This window comes from Miscanthus floridulus, unplaced genomic scaffold (genome assembly GCF_019320115.1).
Source record: "Miscanthus floridulus cultivar M001 unplaced genomic scaffold, ASM1932011v1 os_1566_1_2, whole genome shotgun sequence".
Lineage (NCBI taxonomy): Eukaryota > Viridiplantae > Streptophyta > Magnoliopsida > Poales > Poaceae > Miscanthus > Miscanthus floridulus.
Genome location: NW_027097786.1, coordinates 1 through 11,707, shown reverse-complemented (window position 1 = coordinate 11,707; position 11,707 = coordinate 1). Strand labels below are relative to the sequence as shown.

At 44.1% G+C, this 11,707-nt stretch overlaps 1 protein-coding gene across 1 annotated transcript; it reads left to right on the top strand.

Moving 5' to 3' along the window:
- Positions 1 to 2,147: 2,147 nt before the first annotated feature.
- LOC136534142 (60 kDa jasmonate-induced protein-like) lies at positions 2,148 to 8,889 on the top strand. Its single transcript, XM_066526608.1, has 2 exons — positions 2,148 to 2,663; positions 8,704 to 8,889. Exons 1-2 carry the CDS (start codon positions 2,148 to 2,150, stop codon positions 8,887 to 8,889), a joined length of 702 nt encoding a protein of 233 aa, XP_066382705.1.
- The last annotated feature ends 2,818 nt before the right edge of the window (positions 8,890 to 11,707 follow it).

The following is an 11,707-nucleotide window of genomic DNA, read 5'->3' as shown; positions in this document are numbered from 1 at the left end:
GTCGCAACGGTCGCGTATTAGAGTTTGCGCAACCAAACAACCACCTAATTTGAAATGAAGCATACATTTAAGCATCAAAACTACGTGTCAACGTTAACTTGCTCAAAAGTTAAGTGGCAATGAAACATAGAGTTGATGCATGGAAAGTATGTGATAATTATATATCACTGCCCATTCTTATGCAAAAATTAATATTTGTCCACTAAATTATCCTAAAATATCCTGTGATGTCACCCTTGTCTCTCTTCGTATATGACAATAGACAATACATCCAAGAACAGAACCACACCATTTTTTTCTTGCACGATTAGCATGACTATGCCGGACTAAATCAGCAACATTATGAAATATTTAACATGGTCCGATGATTGAATCATCCAATTCCTTTTCAAAAGTGAATCGTGAGTGTTTATACTTTTGACAATAGTAGAAAAATACAAACAAGCCCAATCCAACCCCAAACTACCATAGCCTCCATGCCATTTTTGTGTCAATCGACTAGTCGCTACTCCTTAGGGAGGAATTGAACATTAAAACTAATTGGGGAGCCCTAGCTAATATCGTTGATGCAATGGTTTTGGCCAAAATATCACAAAACGACATTTTTTATAAAGGCTCCATGCAAATGGATTTCGCCCGTGGGCTATCTTTTTTTTCTGAGGAAGCCCGTAGGCTATCCTAGTAGTGCTGCAAAACAACTTTGCAAAAGACGCACACTACCATGCAAATGCACCAGCTACTTGAACCCAAGTAATTCTTATTAGCACTCATGCTACTCTGCATGGCTTTTACAAACGTCCTTATTTTTTTTAGGAACGGTTAATACAGTAACTAGTAAACCATCTCTAAAATATTTTGCTGCAATGTAGTTTTCAAGCCGTCCCTAGAAATCAGGGCCTGTTTGGTTCCACCGTCTAAAGTTTAGTGGCTCCTAAAATTTAGTGACCCCTCTAAGGTTTAGTGACCCCATGTTTGGTTATAATAATTAAAGACCACTAAAGCAGCTGTCCCATGTACATTTTAGTCACTTTTAGTTACCCCTTGATGACTAAGGGCCTCTTTGGCACGGCTTATGCCGGCTTTGGCTTCATCTATTTTGTGCAAATCGAGGCACTGTAGTGTGAAGCCGTTTTGTAAGCCGAGGTTAAAATGAACTAGAAGCCAGAAAAAGCCAGTTTTTCTAGCATCACCGGCTTTGGCTTCACCGGTGAAGCCGTTTTGGATGAGCCGTGCCAAAGGGGGCTTAAAAGGCACTAAACTTTAGAGGGGTGTTTGGCATTTTAGTGAGTAAAAGTGACTCCACTAAACTTAGGAAGGGTGAACCAAACATGCCCTCGGTTTCCTGGAGCAGTTGACTTTTTTTTTTGGAATATGGAGCAGTTGACTTAGTAAAACAAGATATTAAACAATCACCTCTGAAAATCATATTTTTAAGTGGATTTTCTTATTTGCAAACCGCCCTTAGAAACGAGTAGATATTAAGTGCGTGTTTAGTTCGTGAAATTTGGAAATTTAGCTACTGTAGCACTTTCGTTTTTATTTGGTAATTAGTGTTCAATCATGGACTAATTAGGCTCAAAATATTCGTCTCGCGATTTCCAACCAAACTGTGCAATTAGTTTTTTTTTTGTCTATATTTAATGCTCTATGCACGTATCGCAAGATTCGATGTGATGGCTACTATAGCACTTTTTGAGAAACTTTTTGGAACTAAACAAGCACTAAACAAAGAACAGTTGATTTTACTGTGAAACACTAAACAAAGAACAGTTGATTTTACTGTGAAACACGGCACGGACAGTTCGCAGGCGCGACTCGGATGCATATACTTGCTGCTGCATATGTGTTAAGGTTGCATTGGCCGTTGGCACTGATTCGTCCTGTCTCTACAAAGCGTCTCCTGCAAAGGGTAAAGCGTTGGCACTGCGGTAGGAAGAACATAGGAACGTGGGCGCCAGAGACTGCCTGAGCAAGGACACTCAACAGAGCCGCTTGCATATTACCATATCACCCATCTTGCGCTTGATGTACTATAGCCACTACGGTAGTTGTGCAATGCAATCCTTGTGATTGTGCGTTTCCACCATGTATGTATACTGGCCTCCGTTTCCACTCGACCAGGTCGATCCAGCGATCCACCATTCGAGATGGAGCGTCCTTCTCTTTCCATGGCGATATTCCTTGTCGTCCTCATCCTTGCTCTTGCTCTGCTGCCCAGCAACAACATCGACCAGGCACAGGCTGCAGCTGCAAAAGCGAAACGCGGCGGCACGCCGGAGCTGATCCCCATCAACCTCGTGGGCCGCGACGGCGACAAGATCACCCTGGCCCTGCAGCCCCGCGACCTCTCCCTCGCCGGCTTCGCCAACGGGAGCCACCACTGGTACGCCTTCCCGGGGTACGAGCACGTGATCCGCAACGGCACGACGCTCCCGTTCGGCAACAGCTACCGCGACCTCATCGGCGGGCTGGCGAACCTGCCGAGCCTGCCGCTGGGGCGGGAGCCCGCGCTGCGCGCCATCGGCGCCATCTCCGCGTGCGACGACCCGGCGAGCGCGGACGACGACACGCTGGGCGCGCTCAAGCGCGGGCTGGCCACGCTCACGGTGACCAGGTGCGAGGCGCTGCGGCTGGCGCCCGTCTGGGAGACGGTCTCCGAATCGGCAAGAACGAACCCTAATCCTAACCCTAGTTTCCCATTCGGATAAACCCGAAAAGAACAACTCAAATCAGAAAGGGGAAAGTGGGGCTAGGGTTAGGGTGCGTCGGATGAACCTTCGCCGGCGCGGGAGAAGAAGCCGAGCCGGGGGCGCTGGCTCGCCGGGCTCGGCCAAGAAAGCGCCGCGGCCAGGCCCCTCGACGGCGGCGTGCTCACCCGTTGGGGAGCACACGCGCCGGCGATGGGGCCGGCGACGGCGCAAAGGCTCGCCATGGCTGCCCGCTCTGCCTTCCTCGCTCGCGGCTGCTCGGTGGCTACGGTCATCACTGCGGCTGAGAAGAGAGAAAGAGCGAAGAGAGAGAGAGAGAGCAGGCGCGAATGCGCTAGGGTTTCCACGGCACCGGCGCGGCGATGGTTTTGATCCGGCCGAAGACGGCGCGCGACCGTCCGATCAGAACCAACGGCCACGGATGCTCGGGCCGTCACCAGCCCAGGCGGGCGCGAGCGCGCGCGGCGCTTTGAAGGCCCAGGCCCATGTTGCGGCCTAGGTGCGGCCTGTGCGCGCGAGGACAGCTGGGCCAAGCCGGTTTTTTGCCGTCTTGGGCCGCGCTAGGCTGAAAAGAAAGAAGGAAAATTTTGTTATTTTCCAGAAGCAATTTTGATGCATATTTTTGATGAATTTGAATGATTTTGATACAATTTTTCTGTGCAAATTTTATCCAACGATACTTTGCTCAGAAAACAGTAAATTTTTTTTAGTGCTTCTGGAAAATAATAATATGAAAAGATTATTAATGTTTCCGCTGTGCATGATAATTTTCGTTCTCTTTTGATTAAATTTGAACCAACGGGATAATTTAATTTTAAGAGAAGTGATGAATTTCTGATAATTTTGATGCGATTATGATATTATTATTTTCTGACCAACGTTGTTAATAACAATATTATAATTTTTGATCCATGAGAAATTGTGCATTAATTTTACTTCTGCCCAACGGTGATGTAAAATGTTTGCATGGATAAATTATAAGTTTTAATTTGACCAACGTTGAGTTAAAGCATGAAATTTTATGTATAAATGTTTCTTACTTACTTTGGTGTGATTTCAGGAGGCAAATGCATTGTGAACATTGCCAACATCCCGACACTCAATAGAACCAATCACCGTATGTGGCAGGAGAAGTATGAATTGGAACTTGTGTTGGGAGAGGTCGATTTTGCCATCACCTCACCGTGTCCTACTGAGCCAGAGGACCCGGTGAGAGATGACAATGAATCTGACGCTGATTTCGCTGCTCGAAAGTGTGATCATGCTGAAATAAGAATGAAATATGACCTTGAACATAGGCAATGGACTCTCTCCAACCGCAAGTGCCTGTTGGTAGCCAAAGCCACCATAAAAGAACAGATAAGGGGCTCAATCCCTAAATGTGCTACTGCCAAAGAATATCTTGAGAAAATCAAGAGTCAGTTTACTAGGTCTACCAAGGCCACAGCAAGTTCACTGATTAAGAAGCTTGTGAATGAAAAATTCACTGGTGGTAGCATAAGAGAGCACATTTTAAAGATGAACATTACGGCATCTAAGCTAAAAGAAATGAATTTGAAGGAGGATGATTTCCTGATTCATTTGATTTTTGCTTCTTTGCCAAAAGAATATGACACCTTCATTGTGAACTACAATATGCAGCCTAAAAGATAGAGCATAGAAAGACTCATCTCAATGTGTGCTCAAGAAGAGGAGAGGATAAAGTCCTCACAAGGTGAATCTGCTCATTTTGTGAAGGATAACAAAAGAAAGAACTTTAATGGCAAGAATTCTAAACCACAAGGGAAACCTAAGTGGGATAAGACCTCTTTCTTTAGTTCACAGGGAAAGAAACCCTAGGATTTTGAGAATCAGCAGTATGGTGGAGCTGAAAAAGATCAGTGCAAGCACTGCTTCAAGAAGGGACACTACAAGAGGGATTGTCCAGACTTCCTGAAATCTCTGCTAAAGAAAGGTGATGAATTTATTACATTTGTAGATGAATCCATGTATTTATGTTATGATAAATCCACTTGGTGGGTTGATTCAGGAGCAACTACTCATGTTGCAAATTCCTTACAGGGGTTAAGTGGGACGAGAACCTTGTAAAGAGGAGAAAGAACGATTAAAGTTGCAAATGGAGTGCAAGCCAATGTTGAAGCCATTGGAGTCTTTTCTTTAGAATTGAATAATGGTTTTGTACTTAGACTTAAAGAAGTACTTTATGTTCCCTCTTTGCGTAGAAATTTGATAAGTGTTTCGAAACTTGATGATGATGGAATTGATTGCCATTTTGGTGATGGTAAGTGTAAGATACTGGTTAATAATAAATGTGTTGGTCTTGCCTTCCGACAAGACAAGCTTTATTTATTATCTCTTGCTGAGAATGTGAACAATGTATGTGATGAGAATGTGAATGATTCTCTATCTACGGATGTAACTAAGAAGCGGAAGAGAATTGATACTGTCTCTTCGAAATTATGGCATTGTCGCTTGGGCCATATTTCGAGAGGGAGAATGGAACGATTGGTTAACGAATCAATTCTCCCGCACTTAGAATTTTTAGATTTAGAACAATGTATTGATTGCATCAAAGGAAAATATGTCAAGAAAATTAAGAAATATGCCAAACGAAGCACAGGAATTTTAGAAATAATCCACACAGATATATGTGGTCCTTTTCCTGTGAAAAGTGTGGATGGTTATGACTCGTTTATAACATTCACAGATGACTACTCTCGTTATAGCAATATTTATCCAATTAAAGAAAGATCGGAAGCATTGGATAAATTCAAAATATTTAAAGCTAAAGTTGAAAATCAGCACAATAAGAAAATCAAGATAGTACGATCAGACCGAGGTGGAGAGTACTATGGGCGACATACCCTATATGGCCAAATTTCTGGACCATTTGCAAGGTTCCTACAGGAAAATGGCATAGTTGCTCAGTACTCCACACCGGGGGAGCCTCAGCAGAATAGAGTGGCTGAAAGACGTAACCGTACCTTAATGGATATGGTAAGAAGCATGATGAGTTACTCCACATTACCGATTAGTTTATGGATGGAGGCACTGAAAATCGCCATTCACATACTTAATCGAGTACCAAGTAAATCGGTGCCTAAAACACCGTATGAATTATGGACAGGAAGGGAACCCTCACTTGACCATTTGCGTGTGTGGGGCTGTCCAGCTGAGGCAAAAGTGTTTAACCCAAACATAGGAAAGTTAGACTCCAAGACAGTCAGCTACCATTTTATTGGCTATCCAGAAAGATCGAAAGGATATCGCTTCTATTGTCCTGACAGACATACGAAGATTGTAGAAACAAGACACGCTGTGTTCTTAGAGGATAACATGATCAGGGGGAGCATGGTAGCACGAGAAATCAGCCTACAGGAGAAGCGGGTACATGTATCCACTTCGATGGTTGAAGAACCATTCTTCACGCTACCTGCTGCTGTTGCACCGATAGTGCAGGACACTGTAGTACCAACACCTGTTGCAAGTTCTCCCATGGCGACAATGAATGAACATGAGGAACCTATCCTTGAGGAACCTATCCTTGAGGAACCTATATAACCAAATGTTGCACATGAGGAAGAACAACAACAGCCAAATGTGGAACAAGTGCCGGAGGCACCTAGAAGGTCTCAAAGAATAAGAAGATCAGATGTTACTGATGACTATGAAGTTTATGAAATAGAAGAATGTCAGATGGGGGATGATCCCACCTCATTTGAAGAAGCCATGAGAAGCGACCACTCATCAAAGTGACTTAAGGCCATGAAAGATGAATTGAAATCAATGAGTACCAATAAAGTTTGGGACTTAGAAAATATTCCTAAAGGAGCCAAAACAGTAGGCTATAAATGGGTATACAAAACGAAATATGACTCTCAAGGGAATATAGAAAGATTTAAAGCACGACTTGTGGCGAAAGGCTTTACGCAAAGAGAAGGGATTGATTACAATGAGACGTTTTCTCCAGTCTCATTTAAAGATTCCTTCAGAATTATAATGGCACTTGTAGCCCACTATGATTTGGAGTTACATCAAATGGATGTAAAGACGACTTTCCTAAACGGGGATTTGGAAAAAAATGTTTATATGGCACAGCTGAAAGATTTTGTCGTAAAAGGAAAGGAAAATATAGGATGCCGCCTGAAGAAATCAATCTACGGATTGAAGCAAGCTTCAAGACAGTGGTATTTAAAGTTTGATAGAACGATAAAAGGTTTTGGGTTTGAAGAAAATGTTGAGGACAATTGCGTATATGCAAAGTTCAAGAATGGAAAGTACATATTCCTAATTTTGTATGTGGATGATATCTTGCTTGCTAGTAGTGATATCAATCTACTAATGGAAACGAAGAAATTCTTGTCCTCAAACTTTGATATGAAAGATCTCGGTGAGGCCTCGTTCGTTTTGGGAATAGAGATTCACCGAGACAGGAGAAAAGGGGTTATAGGATTATCGCAAAAGGCATACATAGAAAAGGTCCTGAAGAAATTTAGTATGCATGCGTGCAGTCCTTCACCTGCTCCTATAGTCAAGGGCGATAGATTTGGGGAACATCAGTGTCCCAAGAACCAATATGAAATTGACCGAATGAAAGCGGTACCGTATGCTTCAGCTGTTGGAAGTTTACAATATGCTCAAGTGTGTACACACCCTGACTTAGCTTTTGTTACCGGATTACTTGACAAATATCAAAAGAATCCAGGAATTGAACATCGGAAATTAGTGAAGAAAGTCTTGCGTTATTTGCAGGGTACGAAAGGCCTCATGCTTACGTATAGAAGATCTGACTCCCTGCTGATAGAGGGGTATTCAGATTCTGATTATGCGGGAGATGAAAGAAAATCCACGTCAGGATATGTATTTACTCTCGCAGGAGGGGCTATATCATGAAAAAGCTCCAAACAAACCGTAACTACATCCTCGACAATGTATGTCGAGTTTGCAGCATGCTATGAGGCAACGGGGCAGGTGAATTGGCTGAAGAAATTCATACCTGGATTAAAAGTGATTGATGATATAAATGAACCACTGAGATTGTATTGTGATAACAATCCAGCGGTACTGTACGCTCACAACAATAGGTCAAGTGGTGCTGCCAAACACATTGACATAAAGTACTATGTTGTGAAAGATAAAGTTCGAGATCATATAATAAATCTTGAGCATATAAGTACAGAGAAAATGCTCGCGGATCCGCTCACAAAGGTCTTACCACCCAACGTGTTCAGAGAACACGTAGCCGGCATGGGTTTAAGGGAAAGCCTATGATTCCTGAACATACGAAGGGCCCAAAGAAAGTTTACATTTCAAAACGGAGAAGTGTATTGTGGCTGTTAGTCCAACGGCACTAATTGCTGTGACGATGGGACAGTTCTATGCACTAATCTGTGATGAAATAGGATGGAAGCAAGAAAAATATGAATTGAAAGTTTTGAGTACGAAATTAAAGAACGAAGAATAGATGAGAGATCAAGGGGGAGAATGTTAGGTTTGATCTCCCACCAGTTAGGCCCAACGGCCTTTTGGGCCTTGTTCTCGTGCCCTGATCGGGGGCGCCCAACCCTACATGGTTGGTGGGCCCCCGTCGCACAGCGCTATAAAGGAAAGGTGGAGGCCGGGGCTCGCTGTACGAGGTTCACCGCGCCGCCAGTCACCCCACCGACATCCTAACCCTAAATCCGATCTTGAGAAGCGGCGCTGCCAGCGACGGGAAGCACCACCGACGTCGGCAACGCCACCCCGATGCACACGCCGCCGCCGAGGACGCCATAGCGCCGACTCCTCCCTCTCCACCGAATGTCGCTGCCGGCGCGCAGATGGCGTCCGTCAACGAGACCCCGGCCGGAGCTTCGACCACTACGGCTTTCGATGGTTTGCTATATCTCACTCCCCTTCTCTCTGCCTCTCATGTAAATCCCGAACACCTATTCTATTCCTATGCAAAATATCCCGATCCAATGAATATGACTAAAACGAAATCCAACACTTTGAGGTCATCCGCGCACACAAGACGGGCCAGTGGAACGGGCCGTTCACGGAGCTGCTCAGGAAGAACGCCAGCATCCACAGCAAGGAGGAGGCGCTCGCCGTGGTCAGTGTGGTTCCTATCCCACCTTGGCTCAGATTCTCTTGGCGCACGCTCGCGGTGCCTGACCAGCTGAGCCTGACTGACCTATGAGCTATTGATCTTGAGTTTTTGACTGCTGCTTCTCAGAATAATAGGCTACTAACCTAGAATCATCAGTAGCTTGCTTGCTTGTTATCTGTCTCGTGTGTGTTTTAATGTGTCCCAGTTCCGAGTTTCCAACAACTACACTACTTGTTTTTGTATATTGAAAGGTTAGATTGCGCTTTGAGTTTCATCGGCTAGAGTGCGTTCTACTTTTCCTCCTACGGTCCTGCTCATGTAAAACAAAACAAACCGAGAAGAGAGGTTGCAAGCGCGTTGGAAACAAACTCCTTCACATCAAAAATGTGATCTTACCTTCTCAAAATACATCTTTTTGACATCCTCTTGCATTTGCAAAGATTTTTTTTTATAATAAAGCCCCCTCCATTTAAACTTGGAAAGCTGTTTTTAAACATGAAGATATCCTACACTAGTGCAGGATAAAATCTGAAATTCATCATGTTGTCATGGCTTGAGTTGAAAAATTTTGTAACACTGGTTGTTGTACATCCTTTTAGATTTTAGCCTTATGTAAACTCAATTTTGAATATGCAATAATCTTTTCATTGTGTGCATTTCCCTCACACCCCGTTTGGATCTATGAAATAGGCATGAAATTGAGAAATTTGATATTGGGCAAGCTCAATGCCACACGATTAAGTGTCCACAGAATTACAGCATGGAAACCAATACCAATTCCAAGCGGTACCTGGGGTCACCTATGCGAGCCCGCGCTTGATTCCGAGCTCCTGCCTCAGTATTGGCTGAAATCGCCCCCGTCCCTTGTATCTACTTTACCCATCTGCTCCCTTCCCATCCTTTTTCGCCACCACCCACGCAGGAGGACCAGCGATAAGGTAACTCTTCCGCTGACTACCTTCTCTATGCCTTATCCCAATCTTTAGCTCTTGATTTACAGGAAATCTCGCGCTTCTTCCTCTCAATCCCTCCCATGTCACCATTTTCTTGTTCCTCCAATGGAGGCCCTTCCTCTGCAGCAAACTCCATCCTTCAAAAAACAAAGAAAGGTCATAGGACTTACCTGACTTGGACAGAAGAATGGATAGTGCACTGCTAGAAGTTCTTGTTGAGCATCACAACAATGGTTACCATGCCCAAAATGGATGGAGGCCACATGTGTGTATAGTGCTGCGAGCATATGGTGTGATGAATCATGATGATCGAATTTTCAACACTTTTGGAGCTTCCCATGAACACTTTTGGAGCTTCCCATGAACATGAGAAAGGATTTGTTGGTGATGGAGACTAAGAATGAAGAAGTCTGATTGGGAAGACATTGAAAAATAAGTGAACTATTCTCAAGTATTGTGTCGTTTGAAGGTACACTAATACAGAACTGACCTTCGTTGTCGACCCATCACTGCCAGTTTCTTACGAACCGACAATGATAGTTTCTGTCGGTCCATCACTGCTAGTTTGTGGCTTGAACCGACAGTGATAGAACCAACCGACAGCGATGTTGAGGCTATCATTGCCAATTCCTATCACTACCGGTTCTAGCCATGAACCAATATTAATATTGGGTCATCACTGCTGGTTTTTGGTTTGAACCCGCAGTGATAGGCTGCACGAAAACTTCAAATAATGACAATTTTTGTTCCCTACTATTCGATTCGTCTCCATAGCGCCAACATTTCATCTCCCTCGCATTGTCGTCTACATCCGTGTCGACCGTAGGAGACCTAAGAGCACCGCCGCTGGTTTGACCCTGTCCCTAACACCATCTACCACGCTGTGTCCCCGTCCACCACGCGCCATCCCCTTCGCCCCTATCTGATGTGCCGTCCCGATCCCCATCCCCATCCGCTGTGCGCCGTCCTTGTCCCCGTATTCAGCCCAAGAAATGCCACCGCCCATATCCTCAACTTTGAGTCGTCCTACCTACGTTCTCCTCCATTCATTTTTTAAATTCTAAGTCAGTGTCATATATGTGGCCCATGTTTTGTTCTTTATCGTGCTCAGTCGATTCTGATTAGAAGAATTTTTTTTGGCATGCAAGCTTTGCCAATGAAAAACAGGGCGGCATATCTTCACAATCAAAATTGACAACCCACAGCAAATACAGGCACTGGACGCTCCGGAGTGTGCCACCAAGTCAAGTTCGAGATCCAGTCAATTTCTATTTTTCATCCGGAAGTGTTCTAAGGTTGGTTCGTGATGTATCTAGTAGGACAGACCTTCCACCCTATAAATAAGAAGGGTGGCGGTCAATTGACGGGATCCCCAATCCCACCAAATCAATCTATCTTTTACTACCTCTGGCCACAAAAGAATCACTACTGAAAAGTTGAAATTCCCTGTCAGTGCGGTTACCGTCAAGAAAATTGAAAAAACCATCAGAAAAATCTAAATCTAATTTCCCTGACGGTGCACCGCCGGGGAATAACCGTCAGGGCTAGCTCGACAGGAAAATTGGAAAATGTCTAACAGTGCACCATCAGGGAAACTTATTTTAATTTGCCTGACGGTGAAGAACCGACAAGACAATTATAAAACCGTCAGGGAAAATACATTTTCTCTGTCGGTTAAAACCGCAAAAAAACATAGACAACCGACAGGGTATAAGGACACTTACCCTGTCGGCAGTCAAACCGTAAAAAAAATGTTTTCTTTGTCGATGTTTGTTTTTCCCTGTCGACATCTAACCATCAGGGAAACATATTTTTCCTATCGGTGATAATTTCCCTGACGACAGGATACCCTCAGAAGAATTTTTTTCCCTGTCGGTGTTAAACCGCCAGGAAAACTATCACCCACCAAAAAATGACATAAAAGCCTTTTCCATATAATTTAAAACAAATATATT